At 54.5% G+C, this 17,203-nt stretch overlaps 4 protein-coding genes across 4 annotated transcripts; 2 read left to right on the plus strand and 2 right to left on the minus strand.

Annotated features, from left to right (window-relative positions):
- Positions 1 to 3: 3 nt before the first annotated feature.
- HTRA2 (HtrA serine peptidase 2) lies at positions 4 to 2,986 on the minus strand. The gene is made up of 8 exons (XM_079941509.1): positions 2,475 to 2,986; positions 2,157 to 2,361; positions 1,873 to 2,067; positions 1,617 to 1,649; positions 1,281 to 1,386; positions 1,068 to 1,137; positions 304 to 399; positions 4 to 196 (listed from the first exon to the last, which is right to left on the minus strand). The coding sequence occupies exons 1-8, from the start codon at positions 2,978 to 2,980 to the stop codon at positions 31 to 33; spliced, it is 1,377 nt and encodes a 458-aa protein (XP_079797635.1). The 5' UTR covers positions 2,981 to 2,986; the 3' UTR covers positions 4 to 30.
- A 227-nt stretch (positions 2,987 to 3,213) lies between these two features.
- Positions 3,214 to 6,349, plus strand: AUP1 (AUP1 lipid droplet regulating VLDL assembly factor). The gene is made up of 12 exons (XM_079941510.1): positions 3,214 to 3,405; positions 3,487 to 3,624; positions 3,704 to 3,854; positions 4,054 to 4,238; positions 4,502 to 4,574; positions 4,666 to 4,739; positions 4,968 to 5,034; positions 5,130 to 5,232; positions 5,366 to 5,482; positions 5,599 to 5,714; positions 5,902 to 6,020; positions 6,106 to 6,349. The coding sequence occupies exons 1-12, from the start codon at positions 3,356 to 3,358 to the stop codon at positions 6,140 to 6,142; spliced, it is 1,230 nt and encodes a 409-aa protein (XP_079797636.1). The 5' UTR covers positions 3,214 to 3,355; the 3' UTR covers positions 6,143 to 6,349.
- Positions 6,350 to 7,048: 699 nt separating this feature from the next.
- DQX1 (DEAQ-box RNA dependent ATPase 1) lies at positions 7,049 to 13,493 on the plus strand. The gene is made up of 11 exons (XM_079941018.1): positions 7,049 to 7,443; positions 7,716 to 7,909; positions 8,315 to 8,699; positions 9,052 to 9,285; positions 9,377 to 9,476; positions 9,582 to 9,740; positions 9,818 to 10,009; positions 11,847 to 11,966; positions 12,142 to 12,332; positions 12,669 to 12,859; positions 13,080 to 13,493. The coding sequence occupies exons 1-11, from the start codon at positions 7,207 to 7,209 to the stop codon at positions 13,234 to 13,236; spliced, it is 2,160 nt and encodes a 719-aa protein (XP_079797144.1). The 5' UTR covers positions 7,049 to 7,206; the 3' UTR covers positions 13,237 to 13,493.
- A 1,458-nt stretch (positions 13,494 to 14,951) lies between these two features.
- TLX2 (T cell leukemia homeobox 2) lies at positions 14,952 to 16,616 on the minus strand (the record flags this gene model as incomplete). Its single annotated transcript, XM_079941202.1, has 3 exons — positions 14,952 to 15,431; positions 15,534 to 15,771; positions 16,217 to 16,616. 3 exons carry the CDS (start codon positions 16,614 to 16,616, stop codon positions 15,215 to 15,217), a joined length of 855 nt encoding a protein of 284 aa, XP_079797328.1. The 3' UTR covers positions 14,952 to 15,214.
- Between the last annotated feature and the right edge of the window lie 587 nt (positions 16,617 to 17,203).

The following is a 17,203-nucleotide window of genomic DNA, read 5'->3' on the forward strand; positions in this document are numbered from 1 at the left end:
AGCAGAAGCCTCCTACTCTTGCTGATCCATTCATTCTGTGACTTCAGGGGTCACATATAAGGTCAATGTTTCCGGTCCCCGCCGGATCCGCACTGCCAGCTGGGATTGGGTTCGAACGGCTTCATAAATATCTTCAGCATTTTGTACCAGCCGCTCCCCAATGGCCAAGATCACATCACCAGGCCGTAGACCAGCCCTATGGCAAAAAGTGGACAGAGAGATAAAGGAGGGAATAGATGGCCCAGTTCAAGGGCACATAAACACCTCACCCATCTCCACCTCCCAGTGCAGTCTCTCCCTCACCGGTGTGCAGGGGAGTCCAGGATGACTTTATGGATGAGCACACCATGCTGAACATCAGGAAAGCTTGGTTCTCGAAGCTGTAGTTCAGCAAGGATGCTGAAAGGACACAGATCACTTTGTTAACCACACCACGGCACTCTCCCAATTCTGGGTTCGCCTCAAATCTCTCATCAACACACTGATAAGTTATGGATAGGGCATGCACTAGATCCTCTGGAGACAAAAACAATTCACTTTCTGCCTTCTAGCAGTTAGGAAGTGGGACATGTATATAAAAGGTAACTAATTCCAAATGACAGTATTAAATCAATAGCACTAATGTCATTCTAAAATCCTAAGAGAAGCTAGAAGGAGGTGGCATAACTTTAGCTAAACCTAGAAGGATTGGTCTTATATTTATATAAAATGAGAACAACATAAACAAAAACATGGGATTAGGAAATCAAGTTGGACGGAACAGAATATACTCATAGGGAAGCCATGTCCGGAAGGTTGAGTTGAAGACATGGAAAATGGCCCCTAAACACCAGGCTAATGGATTGGAGGTTGTAAATCAAAGCAATAACAGGATGAAATCAATCAGGTGGGAGGTATGCGAAGTGGAGTGGGGTGAGAAAATCAAGATGAGAGAGGACAGCTCTTCTGATAGTTCCAAGTATGAGGCAACTCATCTTAGATAAAGACAGAACTGAGAATGAAGCTCAACAGAAGTGCCAGGTGCCCACAACTGGTTACACTGATGGCCCTACCCCTATAGCTCATACCTGGGAGTCAGGGTTAGCATCATCACTCCAATGTAGCGGCGCTGGGACCCACTGCTTCCAAACCAGGAATCTGTGACAGAGGGACAAATAAGCCCCACCCAGCTACATCCTTCCTTCCCCCTCCTGCTCCTCCCAACAGACCCCTCTCCAACAAGCCCCCACCTCCACCCCCCACTACTTAAAGGAAACCGTTTACCCCCAAGCCAGGCTTACTCTTCTTTTCTCCACGATGTAGAAACTCTCGAAGGCGATCAGCAGGGATGGCAAAGGAGATTCCAGCTGTGACCTTCATGGTATTCACCCCAATCACCTCCCCATCCTGTTGGGACAGAGCCCACTATTCTCTAGCCCAAACAAATAGTAGGAGATGGGGGTACCTGAGCAAGAGTAGCAGGGAGTGTTGGGGAGTCGGGGAGACCTGGCTGGATTCCGGAGACAGCCAACAAGAAACTGCTCAGAAACTTGACCAAACATCATTGAATTAGGGAAAACCCACCCCTTCCCACACTGACCTGGGGCAGGGATTCTCGGAAAGGATGTCCCACTCACCAGGTTAACCAGGGGACCGCCAGAGTTTCCAAACTGCAGGACAAGGAGAAAATATGGAAGAGATCCAGGGACTCTATGCCTGGGGGCAAAACCAGGATGGAGGCACTTGCTCCAGATTCTCTCCTTTACCAGCCCATGAAGGGGTGGGCACGGTTTTTGCCACCCAACCTCTGTATACAGGCTAATCCACCATCTATCACACACCTCTACCCCCTCCCCCAACCTAGTCTGTCATTTCTCTCTTATCAGGACGCACATCAATAGCTGCATCAGTCTGGATGTATTCCACATTGGTTTGGGGAAGGCCCAGGTCTTTGGCTGGACGCTGAGCAGAGCTGACAATGCCGGATGTGATCGTGTTCTGCAGTGCAAAGGGACTTCCCATGGCAACGACAAACTCCCCTTGCCGGACATCGGCTGAACGTCCCAGGGGCAGCGTTGGGAGAGGCTCCTAAGGGAGAATGGGTACAAGAGACTTGTCATCTGGAGATGTGAGCAAATTCAGAGCCCCAACCAGACATGGCCTGCCCAGACCCCCACCTTGGTCTGAATCCTCAGCGTGGCGATATCTGCCACGGGATCCACAGCTGTGACGACGGCCTCATACGTATCGCCGCTAGGCAGCCTGACACGGACTCGGCGCCGATCAGCCACCACATGAGCGTTGGTAACGATGAGCCCGTCGGCAGCCACCACGAATCCTGAGCCATTCGAGATAGGGACTTCGCGGCCCGAAAAAGGGTGCCTGGGATAGGGGGGCGGGGGTTGGGGAAGCACGAATGTGAGGAGGCTCGGACCCTCCTTCTCGCCCGCCCTCTACCCGCGGCTTCGGTTCCTCCGGGTCTACCCCACCGTTACCGGCCCAAGATCTCGATATAAACCACGGCAGGGGCCGTCTTCTCCACCACGTCCGCGATGAAGTTGTACTGGCTCCGGGGAGAGGGAGGCGGCGAGCCAAGGACCGAGGCGAGGACGGCCGGGGGACCCCGACCCCCTCCCCACAACAACAAGAGCACTGCCCCCCCAGCGCCCAGCGCCACCGCCAGCCACACGCGCGGACGGGTTCCAGGGGTCCCTGAGTCTTCCCGGATCCGGGGATCTGGGGTCCCCTGGATCAGCCGTGCTCGGGGATCCGAAGTCCCCGACGTCAGACATGTTCGTGGTTCAGGGGCTCCCACAGACAACCGGGCCCCGAAACTGGGGGTCCCATAAGTCACTCGGGCCCGAGGGTCAGGAGTTCCTAACGTCAGCAAGGCCCGGAGGTCAGGGGTCAACAGGGGTCCCTTTCCCCAGCGACCCCCTCCCAAAGCGCGCCATCCTCGGAGGCTCCAGACTGCACCCCGCCCCGCCCTCAGTGCAGCCATCAGCTCCGCCTCGGGAGCCTCGTCGCCCGCCCTGCACAGAGGAGGCGCCCTGGACGCTAGCGGGCGGACAGCGGGACGCGGAGCACGCCGGTACCTGAAGTCTCCAGAAGTGCAGGCCGGAACCAAGGATTCCGGAAGGCCGACTCCGCCCCCGCCCCGCGAATGCCGGGAATTGTGGTCCCAGTGGGACGCGAGTTATGAGGTGGTCAAAGGGCCCGCGAGGCATGCTGGGACCGCTAGCCCTTCCGGGGCGCCTCAGGATTTCGGGTCCCGGCACCCTGGGCGGATGCCCGAAGACTCCGCCTTCCCAAGAGCCCCTGCGGCGGGGTGCGAAGATGGCGGCGGCGTTGGCCCGGCACCCCTAAAGCGGCGGCAATGGAGCCTCCCCCGTCGCCGGGGCCGGAGCGGCTCTTTGATTCGCACCGGTAAGATCCCCGGAGGGAAGAGACCGGCTCCCGCGTCCAGTTGGCCTTCGGCACCCGATCACCCCGCCTCTCGCCCCCCAGGCTCCCGGGTGACGGCTTCCTGCTTCTCGCGCTGCTGCTCTACGCTCCAGTCGGGTTCTGCCTTCTCGTCCTGCGCGTCTTTCTTGGGATCCACGTCTTCCTGGTCAGCTGCGCGCTACCAGACAGCGTCCTTCGCAGGTTCCGACCCGGGCGCTCGGGGAGGGTCGGGGCTGGGCCTGGCCGGAGGCCGCGCAGTCACCACTGCCGGCGTTCCCAGGTTCGTGGTGCGGACCATGTGTGCAGTGCTGGGGCTCGTGGCCCGGCAGGAGGACTCCGGACTCCGAGATCACCGCGTCAGGGTCCTCATTTCCAACCACGTGACACCTTTCGACCACAACATAGTCAACTTGCTCACCAGCTGTAGCACCGTGAGTTAGGGACGAAGCCGAGAGTGCCACGGGGCGGTTCCCTGGGGCCCAGCTCAAGGCTCCCCTCTCCGTGTCCGGCTTTCCTTTGGGGACCACAAGATACTGACCCTTACCTCTGACCCCCTTTTTCTACCCATTTGTCAGTTTTTCTCATTTCCCAACATTCTTTTTTCTTTCTTTCTCTCCTTCCCATTCCCAGCCTCTACTCAATAGTCCCCCCAGCTTTGTGTGCTGGTCTCGGGGCTTCATGGAGATGGATGGGCGGGGGGAGTTGGTGGAGTCACTCAAGAGATTCTGTGCTTCAACGAGGCTTCCCCCCACCCCTCTGCTGCTATTCCCCGAGGAAGAGGCCACCAATGGCCGGGAGGGGCTCCTGCGCTTCAGGTGGGTGAGCACAGGTATCTGTCTCCAACTGTGTAGGTGGTCAGGCCTGGGAGCCCTTGGGTTTTCACAGCCTTTTTCAGACCTACCCCCTCCCTTACTAGTTCATTTACTTTCTGTCCACTTTTACTTCTTTCCCCTGAATCCCTTTATTCTCCATATTTCTATTTGTACAGTTTGACAGTTACCCGTTTTTAAGTCGGGTATGAGCTGCTGACTGACTGGGTTGGCTGGAATCCCATCCTACTATCTCTTCCCTCTTTTAGTTCCTGGCCATTTTCTATCCAGGATGTGGTACAGCCTCTTACCCTGCGAGTCCAGAGACCCCTAGTTTCTGTGGTGAGTGTGGTCAACAGGGAAGCTCTGGGTTTGGAGGGGAAGTTTCCCACTCCTGGCCCTGGCTTAGACCTCACTCATGCCCTCCCCTCAGACGGTGTCAGATGCCTCCTGGGTCTCAGAACTGCTGTGGTCACTTTTCGTCCCTTTCACGGTGTATCAAGTAAGGTATTAACTGTCCTCACTTTTTGGTGGCTGGGAGAAACTCGTCTCAAGGTCAAGGAAGTAGTTGCCTCTGTCCTGTCCATTTGCAGATCTTTTAATATCAAGGTCCTACCACAGAGGCAATATAAAGTATTTACTATCTCCCCTATCCTCACCACCACTGTTCCAAGAAAAGAGGTATCAGAGTGGAGAGTGGGTGCCCCCAACATGGTCCTGGGTTGTTTTTTTCAGGTGGCTTCGTCCTGTTCATCGACAGCTGGGGGAGGGGAGTGAGGAGTTCTCCCTCCGTGTACAACAGGTGGTAGGGGACACAGGCAGGGTGGAGGTGGGTTCTTTCCTTATGGGGAAGGAGAGGAAGGCTTAAGAAACTTCCAATCTTCCAATTCTCCCTAGCTGGTGGCCAAAGAGTTGGGCCAGACAGGGACACAACTCACTCCAGCAGACAAAGCAGAGCACATGAAGCGACAGAGACACCCCAGATTGCGTCCCCAGTCAGGTGTGTGGCCTCTGGACACAAAGCTTTTTAGCTTTTTTTCAGTCTGTTGTGCTTTCTTCCTTATGCCTGTACTAGTCAGCCTCTCCGTCCTCCTAGTTCTCCACTCACCTTATTTCGTATTTCTTTTTTGCAGCCCAGTCTTTCCCTCCCTCCCCTGGACCTTCTCCTGATGTGCAGTTGGCAACTCTGGCTCAGAGAGTGAAGGAGGTTTTACCCCATGTGCCACTGGGTGTCATCCAGAGAGACCTGGGTATGAGAAAGGGTAGACTCACGTAAGGAGACAGGCATAGAGAGGGGAAGTGGGTGGTGAAGGGAGAAGGTGAACAGGGAAACAGACTGTCCTGTTCTCTCTTCCCTTCTGCCCAGCCAGGACTGGCTGTGTAGACTTGACTATCACTAATCTGCTTGAGGGAGCTGTAACTTTCATGCCTGAAGACATCTCTGAGAGGACCCAGGCCCTTCCCACAGCCTCCACGCCCAAGGTGAGACCCAGAAAATGGGCAGGTCCAAGACTTGGGGTGGGATGGGACAGTCTGCATATCCCCTGTCCCTGACGTCTGTTTTTTTGATCCTGAGACCCTAGCACAGTGCCTCTCTTGCAAAGTAGGCATTCGATGCGTGTTTAATGATGATGACTTCGCAAGCCCTCTGACATTGTGATCACCTCAGTTCCCCAGCTCTGGCCCGGCGACCCCTCAGCCCACAGCCCTAACATTTGCCAAGTCCTCCTGGGCCCGGCAGGAGAATCTGCAGGAGCGCAAGCAGGCGCTGTATGAATACGCAAGAAGGTGAGGGGCTTAGAGAACAGCGGGTAGGAAGGGGCCGATTGTATACGACAAAACCCATACAGTGTCTTCTCCTTATGTCCCACAGGAGATTCACAGAGAGGCAGGCCCAGGAGGCTGACTGAGTACAGGATGGCACCCAGAGCCGCAGGACGGAGACTGGGGGCAGCCCTCACCCAACTCACAACAGGCCGGATGGGTGGGTGGTAAAAAGGGAGGGATGGGGCTCCCCCCAATATCACATTAAATTCAGGGTTTTCACTCACGGTCTCTGTTGCCTCTCTGGGTCTCAGAAGCCCCATAGCGAGTTCCTTTTCCCTTGGTTGTAGGGATCAGGGATGAGGGCTTCCTTGTGGCTTTGTGGGGGTGGTCAGAATGGAACTGTCTGCAATCACCTTCTCATGTCAAGAAATGCGTGATATTAAGGAAATGTAACTGAGCTGAAGGCCCAGAAGCAAATGGACCCTAGCTTGGGTGTTCAGCCCAGGTATGTGAGGAAAAAGCTGTAAAACTGCAAGTCCCAGGATGCCTTTCACTAATGAGCACAGTACACAAAGTCTGCAGAGTTCACACATGCTCAGTGTGGTGGCTTGAGCCTATTTTCCATAGGCCGCTGACCAGATTAAATAAGGTGGAGCACATGGCCCAACCCCAAAACAGTCTTTAGGACTGTTGAGGCACACCCCAGGGTGTGGGTGGAGCCGGAATTTACCTTTGTACTTCACAGCAGGTCAGGGTTATTGGTGACTTGCTGTGTGGGTCTGGAACTGGCTGCCATCCTGACACGTCTCAGAGCTGCAAGCAGGTTTGAATCCAGGATCCTTGTGGCCCTGCTCCCTGATTCCTACCCCGCTCCTCTGATTCTTCATTCTGTTCCCTTGGGGACCTTCCCACAGATTACCATGTCTCATAGAATTCTTGCTGCCCCTGAGGACCCCTGTGTTAGTCAAAGGATTTTTACTATCTGACTACAGGGTAATAGTCCACTTTTGATAGTCCCTTACGTGGAGACTCAACTCTCCACTGTTTTCCTGGCAGGCAAGAAATACTGGGAAGGATGGACCCCGGGGCATTATCACTTGAGGGTACAGGTGAGGGATCAGGGCTGAGGTGGGCAGATGGTGTCAGTCACCAAATACGAGGCCTTGATGTCTGCCCTGCCTTCTGTAGGTCCTGCTAGACAGCCACCATGGCCTCTCAGGTTCTCGGGCTGGAAGAAGAGTCTGGCCCAAACCCTGGGGATTCTGAACTGGCTGTGAACCCCTTTGATGGGCTCCCCTTCTCTTCCCGCTACTACGAGCTGCTTGAGCAGCGCCGATCCTTGCCTATCTGGGCTGCTCGCTTTACCTTCTTGGAGCAGTTGGAGAGTAGCCCCAGTGGAGTGGTGCTGGTGTCTGGAGAGCCTGGCTCTGGCAAGAGCACCCAGGTTGGGGAAGATTCTGGGAGTGGACAAACGGAGGGGCTAGGGAACTGGCTCTTCCCGGGACAAGGGAGGCGGGGGAGGGGGGTGGGGGGCAGGCGGAGCTGTGTGGAGTAATAAGGGAGGTGGGTAAAAGGAGACAGGCTGGCCCCAGGGTAGCTGGTGAAGGACCAGGGGACTCCCCAAATAAGAGATTAAACTGGCCACAGCTCCCCCAGCACTTTTGACTGGAGTTCTATATCTTACTGACTGATTGTCCTTCCCTACCCTTACCCCAGATCCCACAGTGGTGTGCAGAGTTTGTGCTGGCCAGGGGTTTCCAGAAGGGCCGGGTAACTGTGACTCAGCCCTACCCTCTGGCAGCCCTGAGCTTGGCCCTGCAAGTTGCTGATGAAATGGACCTGACCCTGGGTCATGAGGTTGGATACAGCATCCCCCAAGAGGACTGCACTGGGCCTGACACCCTGCTCAGGTGTGGCCCCCTGCAGGCCTGACCCCAGATCTTCCCCTCATCCAGTAGAAACAAGCCCAGTCTTCTGATATCTCACCATTCCCTCCCTCAGCCTAGCTCACCCTTTAAATCATGCATGATGCAACTGCTGAATTCAGCCCTTTAACCCCAGCCAGGGACCTCAGACATTCAACCTCACCCTCATCATGAAAGTCTCATTTTCCTAACTAGAGTACAGCTTGTGAACAGTGTCACCAGTGGGGTTGTGGGTCACAGGTAAAGGTCCATGGGCTCAGGAAGTCAGTCACAGGGTCTTTTTCTGATCTTTACTATCAGAATCTAGGCCCCCTGGGGAGAAGCTCCTCTGGACTTCTGGGGCTGGTCATTGTCTACACTGACTCCTCTGCCCACTGCCAATGTCAACAGGTTCTGCTGGGACAGGCTGCTTCTGCAGGAGGTGGCCTCGACCCGGGGCACTGGAGCGTGGGGTGTGCTGGTGCTGGATGAGGCTCAGGAGCGGTCAGTGGCCTCAGATTTGCTCCAGGGGCTCCTGCGAGATGCCAGGCTGGGAAACCTTCCAGGGGACCCCAGAGTGGTTGTAGTTACTGATCCAGCCCTCGAACCTAAGCTCCAGGCCTTCTGGGGCAATCCTCCTGTTGTACATGTACTTGGAGAGACTGGCAGGTGTTCCACTCCCGTCTACAGGGACACTGTCCCTACTGATAGAGTGGAAGCTGCCTGCCAAGCTGTGCTTGAATTGTGTCGGAAGGAGGCTCCAGGAGATGTGCTAGTGTACCTGCCCAGTGAGGAGGTAAAACATGGGATGCAAAAGGAGGTACTCATGTCTCATGTCTGTCCCTTCCTGTCCCGGGGAGGAATGTGAGCAATGCTTGTTAGGAACATTGGAGTTCTAGTACTTACTCTCCATTGGAGTCCTGAGGAAAAACTCTGGGGTTTCAGGGTAAAAAGGTCTACCACCCTCTTTTTGATTCCATACAATGCAGGGATTTGTGGTTCAGTGAGCTCCTGAAATTATAACACCCCAACTTTGTGAGTATGTGCATTTTTTCAGAGTGAAGGGCCATAGTGTTTCATCAGTTTTTCAAAGGGGTCTGTGACCCACAAAGGTGAGAACTACCCTAACACCCCACCCCTTTTCTCAGGAAATTTCCCTGTGCTGTGAGTCCTTGTCCAGGGATGGGGGGTCCTTGGAGAACCAAGGGCCTCCACCACGGGTGCTGCCCCTTCACCCAGGCTGCGGACAAGCTGTTCAGGCTGTGTATGAGGACATAGAATCGGGTGCCCGAAAGGTTGTGGTCACTCACTGGCTGGCCGACTTCTCCTTCTCCCTCCCTTCCATCCGACATGTCATTGACTCAGGACTGGAGCTTCGAAGTGTGAGTGAAAGAGAGGTGAGGGGACGTGGGGGCTAAAGATAGAAATAGCCCTCTCTCATCTGTCTTGGCCTTGGTTGGGGGGTGGTGACAGGTTTACAGTCCTCAGATCCGAGCAGAATCCCAAGTGTTGAGACCAATCAGCAAGTGTCAGGCAGAGGCAAGACGACTGCGGGCAACAGGGATCCTACCAGGTAAGAGCCTTTGCCCTCAATGAAATCAAACACGAAAAGAGTCCCCAACCCATGAGCCCTGAGAAATCTACAGTGGTCTTCTTTCCCAGGTCTTTCTCCCCTCAGGATCCTGCCTCTGCCTGTATCCTAAGTCCTTCCTAGAACTAGAGGCTCCCCCGCTGCCCCAACCCAGGGTGTGTGAGGAGAATCTGAGCCCCCTGATATTACTACTAAAGAGGAGACAAATTGCAGAGCCAGGGGAGTGTCACTTTCTGGACCGGCCTGGTGAGCACCCCTCCTGCCCAAGTCCTGCTGTCCAGGCTCTGAGACCCCTTGCCCTGTAAGCCTTGTTCCCTCTCCAGCTCCAGAAGCACTGATGCAGGCCCTGGAAGATTTAGACTATCTGGCAGCCCTGGATGATAATGGGGACCTATCAGACCTGGGAGTCATCCTATCAGAATTTCCCCTGGCCCCTGATCTGGCCAAAGCCCTGCTGGCCTCGTGCGAGTTTGACTGTGTGGATGAGATGCTCACCCTGGCCGCCATGCTCACTGGTATAAATCGCTTCTCTCTCTGGCTCTTATGGCCACTTCAGCCTTCCCTTTGGTGTTCTGGTGCTCCTAAAACCAGCCCATTCCACTTTGCTCTAGCTCCCAGCGCTCACAGTGCCTAAGGAACTAGGCTTCACCACTTATCCCTCTCCGATCTCTCTGTTGGTTCTTGCCCGTCAATATGCTTAAATCTCTCCTACCTGTTATTACTAAAACTGCACCCCTCTTCCTCAACCCTACACTCCCCTTCGGCTATACAGAATAATCTCTATCCTGTTCAGTCTAGGGTATTCCTCGCCCGCTGCATTCCAGCTTCAGGCCCACCACAACACTGACACAGCCTTCAAGCTCACCAGTGGCCTCCTAGAGACCTAACCCAATGAACACTTTTGAGCCCCTGTTCATGACTTTCTTTTGACACATAGAACACCAACCATTCCCACCTTAAAATTGCCCCTCCCTAAGCCTCTGTGACCCGCTCCTTGTGGTTTTCACCCTACCCCTCTGGCCACTCCCTAATCTCTTGAGCTCTTCCTCCTCTGCTTCATCCTCTGCTCCTCCACTGTTAAGTTGGACCTCAGGGTTCTGTCCTTGCCCCTCTTGTCTTCCCATTCCCTGAACTCTCTGAGCAAGTTCATTCACCCCCATCGTCTGAAATGCCACAATATCATTCTTCTGAATCTTGGATTTATATATCTAACTCCTGATGGATGTTTCTATCAGAATTGTCCATAATACTTCAACCCAGAACTGAACTCAAGCACTTTTGTTGTCGTTTTTGTTGAGCCTGAGCACTTTTTTTAAAATAAATTTATTTTACTTATTTATTTATTGGCTGTGTCAGGTCTTGGTTGCTGCGCACGGGCTTCGTCGCGGTGCGTGGGCTTCTCATTGCGGTGGCTTCTTTTCTTGAGGAGCACAGGCTCCGGACGCGCAGGCTTAGCAGCCATGGCTCACGGGTCCAGCCGCTCCGCGGCATGTAGGATCTTCCCAGACCAGGGCTTGAACCCATGTCCCCTGCATTGGCAGGCAGATTCTTAACCACTGTGCCACCAGGGAAGCCCAAGCCTGAGCACTTTTTTAAACTACCCCCTCACCACCACCACCACCACCACCAACACCACCACCATCACCACCACCACAAAATCATACAATCATCTCTGCAGCTCCACTATCATCATTCTAGACTAAACTTCCTCCAGGTTTTTTCATTATTATTTTTCACTTTTCCTAATTTTTAAAAAATTTACCTGTTCGTCTCCATACTCACAGTCAATGCCAGTGTTACCTCATCACTACTCAGCTGGATTCCTTTAGTAGCCTCCTAACTAATCATGTGAACTTCTTCCAAACACGTGGACTTTTAAAAACTCTTCATCAGCTATTCTCTACCTTCCAAACAGAATGTAAACTCATTTGCATAGCACATCCAGCCTCTCTTAACCTAGCCCATACCTACCACTCCGGCTTAATCTCCTGCCACCCTGCCACACATGCCATCCCCTCCACTCATATACTAGGTGCTTGCAGTTCTCCAAACATGCTATCCCCGTGGTCTAGAATACTCCCTCTGCCCTTTCTCCACTGAACTAATTCCTACTCAAACTTCACATACTGGCCTGCACACCTATTGGGCTTATCAAGTTTGCTTACTTGTTGATCTCTCCCAAGCTTCTTGAGGGCAGAGACTGTTTTTCATTTATTTATCTTCAATGTCTAATAAACTGCATAGTCTCTAGAAGTCTTTCGAATAAAGTTCCCAAAGTGACACTTCTACCTCTTCAGTGCACTGCTGTCCTTTCTCATTCCCCAAAATGAACTTCCTCTCTTCTGCCTCCAGCTGCCCCTGGGTTTACTCGTCCTCCACTCTGTGCAGAAGAAGCTGCCCTGCGTCGGGCACTAGAACACGTGGATGGTGATCACAGCTCTCTGATCCAGGTGTATGAAGCCTTTATACAGAGTGAGTGGTCCAATCTGCATCCTCTTACAGAATCCAGATTTTCCAAAGAGAGGAAGTGGTGTGCAACCAGCTGACAGATCTCTATTCCCAGGAAAAGGAAGCCCTTTGGCCAAGGGTTGGGTTCTTTTGGGGGTCTCAAGGGCTTTAGCTATAGCTGGTCCCTTTCTATTCCCAGGTGGAGCAGACAAGGCTTGGTGCCAGGCTCGGGGTCTAAACTGGGCAGCATTGTGCCAAGCCCATAAACTTCGGGGAGAACTCCTAGAACTCATGCAACGGATTGAACTTCCCTTGTCTCAACCAGCCTTTGGCTCTGAGCAGAATCGCAGAGCCCTTCAGAAAGCACTGGTGTCAGGATACTTCCTTAAGGTTAGGGGAAAGAGTTGGGGTGAGGGTCATAAAAGGAGCAGAAAGTAGAGGAAGCAAAGATTGGTGTATGTCACCTCTGAAATTGGGGTCCAGGTGGCCATACAAAGGATTCTTTAGGACCAGGAGAAACTTTTCCTTTGAGGTTTTGGATACAAGGGGCTATGGAGATGCCATACAGTATCGTAGTATGGTAGGGCTATAACACCTAGAGGTATGCTTTACTTTTAATACTGTCACCACCCTTGCTAATAATTCTTTCTCAACTCCCTTTTCTTTCTTCTACTGACTGACACTTCACTCTCACTTATTCCTTCAATATCTTTGTTTTTCAATGAGGTGGCCCGAGACACAGATGGAACTGGAAATTACCTGCTCCTAACCCATAAGCATGTGGCCCAGCTCTCCCCATACTGCTGCTACAGAAGCCGCAGGGCTCCTGCCAGACCCCCGCCCTGGGTGCTTTACCACAATTTCTCCATTTCCAAAGACAACTGCCTTTCCATTGTTTCTGAGATTCAACCACAGATGTGAGTTCCCTGACAACCCTCTTATACTACCCATTCCTCTACCTGGGGCCAAAATTAAAGCTAGGGATTTAGAGACCCTAAGAAGAGGAGGGGGTCTTAGTGGTTTGTAGTAATATATGATTTGAGGAGACAGGGTTTGTGGAAGGGGTAGTAAGAAGTTTAACAACATGCATTATAAAAGAGGATACAGAAATCATCTAATTATAACTGTCTCTGTCAGGCTGGTGGAATTGGCCCCTCCATACTTCCTGAGTAACTTGCCCCCTAGTGAGAGCAAAGACTTCCTGAACCAGCTGAGGGAAGAAATGGCAGATTCTTCAACAGGGAGTGAATCTTCCTCCACCCAAGAGCTTGGAGATGCCTGTGTCCTGCAGTGACCTGCCTGCAGAGTGAAGCTGAGCTCATCTCATTATATTAGATCTTCCTTCAGGCTAGCACCTAGGCAGCCAGCCAGATTTAGAAGCCCAAAGTTAAGGATCAAATACTGGAACCTGAGTTCCAAGAAATGGTGGGCTGGGAGTGGAGCGAATCAGTCTAAACAGAGTAGGACCCTTTCCTTAGCTTTCTTCTATTTATTGGAGAGGAACTAACATGCCTTTCATATACCCAACTTATGCCAAACCCATCCTTGTGTTCCCTTTTGGTCTATAAAAGTTCTTTTTATATGGTGTCAAATTTGAGTTTGGTTCTGCGGCATTTGCAATATCCATGAGTTAGAGATGAGTTAGTAGGAAACAATAAGAGTCAACTCCAACAGTGACATCCTCTTGCCTGGTTCCCACCTCTAGTCAAGACTTGTACTATGACTAACCTAGCTGTCACTAACATGGAACATGAGTAGTTTGACTACAGTTGGCCTCTAACCCTGCCTAAAGCTTACCTCCCTCTATCACACTGCTCTTGCCTCCAGGGGAGAAAGAAAGGCTGTGCTATAAGAATCAGACAAAGTCTTCCCTTTTGTTCTCATACAACTTAAATCCTGCTCTTCTTAAACCTCAAGGCTACTGCAGCCATACCCAAACTCTTAACTTTCCATCAACAAGCTTCCCAGCAGCCCCTGGCCCACTCACAAGTTTTTCTAACAACTTCAAGGACATCATGCTTTTCTCTTTTCAGCTGGGTACTATGTTCCCTTTTCTTCCTTTGGACTATTAATTTTGATATCCTCAATCATCTTGCACATTGTAAATGTATTTATAGAAATTGATGGAAAGGAACCTTTAATCCTTAGAACTTTGCTTTTTGCCTCAGTTTCCTCCCTTGGAGATTCTGTCTGTTCTCATCTTTCCATCTATTTCCTACCTCTATGTGGATGTCTACTGACCTCCCCCAAAAGGCATTTTTCCAGAATTTATTCTCTCTAGGTCTAGCATTTAGTTTTGCCTGCAGAGTTAATCTTGGTTCTATCTTCCCAATTTCCCTTTCATCATCCACAACACCATTGATTTCTTGATCCTTTACATTTCCAACCTGGGAATTATCTTTGATTATTTTTAGGCCTATCACTTCCTAATTATTTGCCAAATTCTGCTCACCCTAACTCCATTGGGCCCATTAACTTTGTCCATTGCTTCCTCCTCTTCCCTCTCTGTCCCCGAGAGACACCAGAGCCAGATTAGTGTTCCCAGATTTTCTTTTCCATTGAGTGTGTAAGTATCCGTCTCGCCTGCCACCCACTTGTAAGGCTCAAGTGAGAGGACGTAGTCAGCCGGTTAAACACACAGACAACATGGGGCTCAAAGTCCTTAGCGATTATTTTACAGTTGAAGGATGAGACGCCCAGCGTAGATAACCCTCTGGTTCCTGTCGCGGTCAGTCAGACTCGCTTTCCAGCACCTCCTCCATTACTCCTCTGTCGTTGACGTCTTCCTTCCTTCCTTCACACCTTTGCTACAGACCCGGCCTGTGCGGGCTGCAGCCTCCTGATTCCAGCCGGGCCTGTAAACCTACTCCAGCCACACAGAACCCCAGCTCCAACACACCCACGGAAGAATCCGTAGTCCCTCAAGAGAGCAGCCATTGGCCAGCCCGCCCCCCTCCCCGCATCTCATTGGCTATCATACTTCAGGTCCCGCCCCCTCAGCGCCTCGGGTTCCAGCCGCGGTGCAACAGTCTAAGTGAAAAATGGCGGGAAAGGTCACGATTAAGCGCGCAGGGCAACAGCGCAACGCTGGCCTGGGAGACGGCAGTGGCCGAGGAGCTCTTGACGATAGCCTCGAGGCCACCTCCTCCTCACACGCTCCACTGCTACGGAACCACGGGGTGGGCGGCCGTGCGCTCCAAGGCCCTGGGCCCGGGGCTCCACGCGGCGCCTCAGTCCGGAAAAGAGCGCTCGGCCAGTCGGGCAGGCGTCGCTCACACCACTGAGGCGAGCCCGGACACGGAAGCCACCTTGTTGTCCTCGGCCCAGGGCTGCAGGTTCTGCAGCGCGAAGAGCGACGAGTTGTGCAGGCAGAGCGGGTCCGGGGTCAGCGGCGGCCGTAGCGGCCGCGGTAGTGCGTCCTGCTGGAGGTGCAGAAGCAGTCGGCCCGCACGGTGCCGCTCTGCCTCGCGCTCCTCGGCCGTCTGGCGCCTGGGCGAGCGGAGACGCGGGGTCAGCGAGGCCGGCCCTCGCCCGCCCCACGCCTCACCGCCACTTGGCCCGGCCCGGTCCCTCGCCCGCCCCGCGCCTCACCGCCACTTGGTGCGCCGGTTCTGGAACCACGTCTTGACCTGCGCGTCGGTCATGCGCAGGGCCTTGGCCAGCGCCGCCCTCTCGGCCGAGGCCAGGTACTTCTGGCGCAGGAAGCGTCGCTCCAGCTCCAGCACCTGCGAGCGGGAGAAGGATGTGCGCGGCTTCTTCCGCTTTGGGGGGGTCCGGTTTTGGTAGGGGTGACCTATACGGCGCGTCCCGGAGAAGGGCGAGAGCGCCGCTACAGGGAGGAAGAAAGAGCAAGGCAGGGTTTTCGGGGCGGCCCGAGGTGTCACTGAGAAGAGCGCGGCTGCCAATGCTGCAGAGCTCCCGCGCCCGGTCCCTACGGTGCCCCAAGCTCGACCCCGCACCAGTAGAGGCTTCTAGACAAGAAAAGGCCTCGGAAATGGCCCTCCCACTTGGGTGAGGGAGAGACGTCCCCCGTAACTTCACCCTGCCCTTCCCGCGGTGTGGACAGTGAACTGCAGAGGAGGGCGCGGGCATCGACGGCAGCTACCTCCCCAGCGCCTCTCAGCAGCGGGACCAAGAGATACCAATTGAGGGAGGATCCCCTGGGATTAGGGACGGAGGGTATGAAAGGGGATCTTGAGTTGGAGCAGAAGGATCAAAGATGAGGATACCGGGTCAGTGTGGGGCATGACGCTGGAGGGATCGGGCAACCTCACCAGTGAGCCGGTCCTTGGCATAGCGGCGGCCGCTGTCCATCCAAGGGAAGGTGAGTCCCGCTAGGCCCCCGGCGCCGCCCAAACCCGAGGGTCCAGGAACAGCAGGCGCGCCTCCAGCGGGCGGCTGCACTGGCAGCGGGCGGTGCGCCGGGACGCGGATCACGCCGCCCGGGCCCACGCCAGAGCTGCCTGGTAGCGGGGCCAGCGAGCCCGCGGGGCCGTAGCTTGTGGCTCCGTGAAATCCACCCGAGAACGCCACACTCTCCCCATGGCCCTGGCCCGCTCGACCCGGGCCTAGGCCGCTCCCGGGGGGTTCCGGGCAGCTCAGGATCTGATCGATTCCGAAGCTGATTGGCTCGTGGTGCGGGAGGTTGTGCGAGGCCAGCACCGCCGGCTCCATGGGTCCGCGTCAAGGAGGACCGCAGGAGGCTTGGCAGTTGGGGAGGGCGCCCCAAACAGCTCTGGGAGCCCAGCAGCGGAGCGTTTGGGGCGGTGGCCTCAGGGGTCAGCGGGGCTGGCCGTGGAGAGGCGCCGGGGCCCCCAGGACATCTTCATCCCTGTGTACGGGGAGTAACCGCGCCCGTGCCGGCCTCTGCCGGGCGTCGGCGCAGGGACTCGCATCCCGGGGGAGCGCGACCCACTGGGGCCCCAGGAGCGCCCTTGCTGACTCTGAAGAGCAGATGGACGCTGGACTGCCAGGGCCTCTGCCCGAGTCCGGGGTGGAGAGGGTTGGCCGGCTCGGGCTGGGGCAGTGACTGACAGATCAGCCTCGGGTGGGCAGTGGGGGCTGGGGGTAGGGCAGGGGCGGGGCCGGGCCTGTTAAAGGGGAAGAGACGCCTGTTTGCTCTGAGCGCGGGGAAGACTGGCCGGCGGGAATGGTGGGGGTGTTGGAGGGGGGAAGGTGGCGAGAGTGTTATGAACTTGCACGGGAGGGGCCGGTGCTTGGGCCGCTACGCGCTGAGTCAGCCGAGATGCGCAAGGCAACTC

The sequence above is a fragment of the Stenella coeruleoalba genome (genome assembly GCF_951394435.1).
Source record: "Stenella coeruleoalba genome assembly, chromosome: 13".
Lineage (NCBI taxonomy): Eukaryota > Metazoa > Chordata > Mammalia > Artiodactyla > Delphinidae > Stenella > Stenella coeruleoalba.

What these genes read in the sequence shown, in the direction of transcription:
- HTRA2 (XM_079941509.1), bottom strand. Translation starts at nt 2,980, where the DNA reads ATGGCTGCACTGAGGGCGGGGCGGGGTGCAGTCTGGAGCCTCCGAGGA. An exon ending in AGACTGATGCAGCTATTGAT is followed by an intron (nt 1,650 to 1,872) that starts GTGCGTCCTGAT and finishes CTTGTCCTGCAG; the next exon opens with TTTGGAAACTCTGGCGGTCC. An exon ending in ACATCGTGGAGAAAAGAAGA is followed by an intron (nt 1,138 to 1,280) that starts GTAAGCCTGGCT and finishes CCTCTGTCACAG; the next exon opens with ATTCCTGGTTTGGAAGCAGT.
- AUP1 (XM_079941510.1), top strand. Translation starts at nt 3,356, where the DNA reads ATGGAGCCTCCCCCGTCGCCGGGGCCGGAGCGGCTCTTTGATTCGCAC. An exon ending in GAGGGGCTCCTGCGCTTCAG is followed by an intron (nt 4,239 to 4,501) that starts GTGGGTGAGCAC and finishes TCCCTCTTTTAG; the next exon opens with TTCCTGGCCATTTTCTATCC. An exon ending in TCTCCCTCCGTGTACAACAG is followed by an intron (nt 5,035 to 5,129) that starts GTGGTAGGGGAC and finishes AATTCTCCCTAG; the next exon opens with CTGGTGGCCAAAGAGTTGGG.
- DQX1 (XM_079941018.1), top strand. Translation starts at nt 7,207, where the DNA reads ATGGCCTCTCAGGTTCTCGGGCTGGAAGAAGAGTCTGGCCCAAACCCT. An exon ending in TGTACCTGCCCAGTGAGGAG is followed by an intron (nt 8,700 to 9,051) that starts GTAAAACATGGG and finishes CCCTTTTCTCAG; the next exon opens with GAAATTTCCCTGTGCTGTGA. An exon ending in CAGGACTGGAGCTTCGAAGT is followed by an intron (nt 9,286 to 9,376) that starts GTGAGTGAAAGA and finishes GGGTGGTGACAG; the next exon opens with GTTTACAGTCCTCAGATCCG.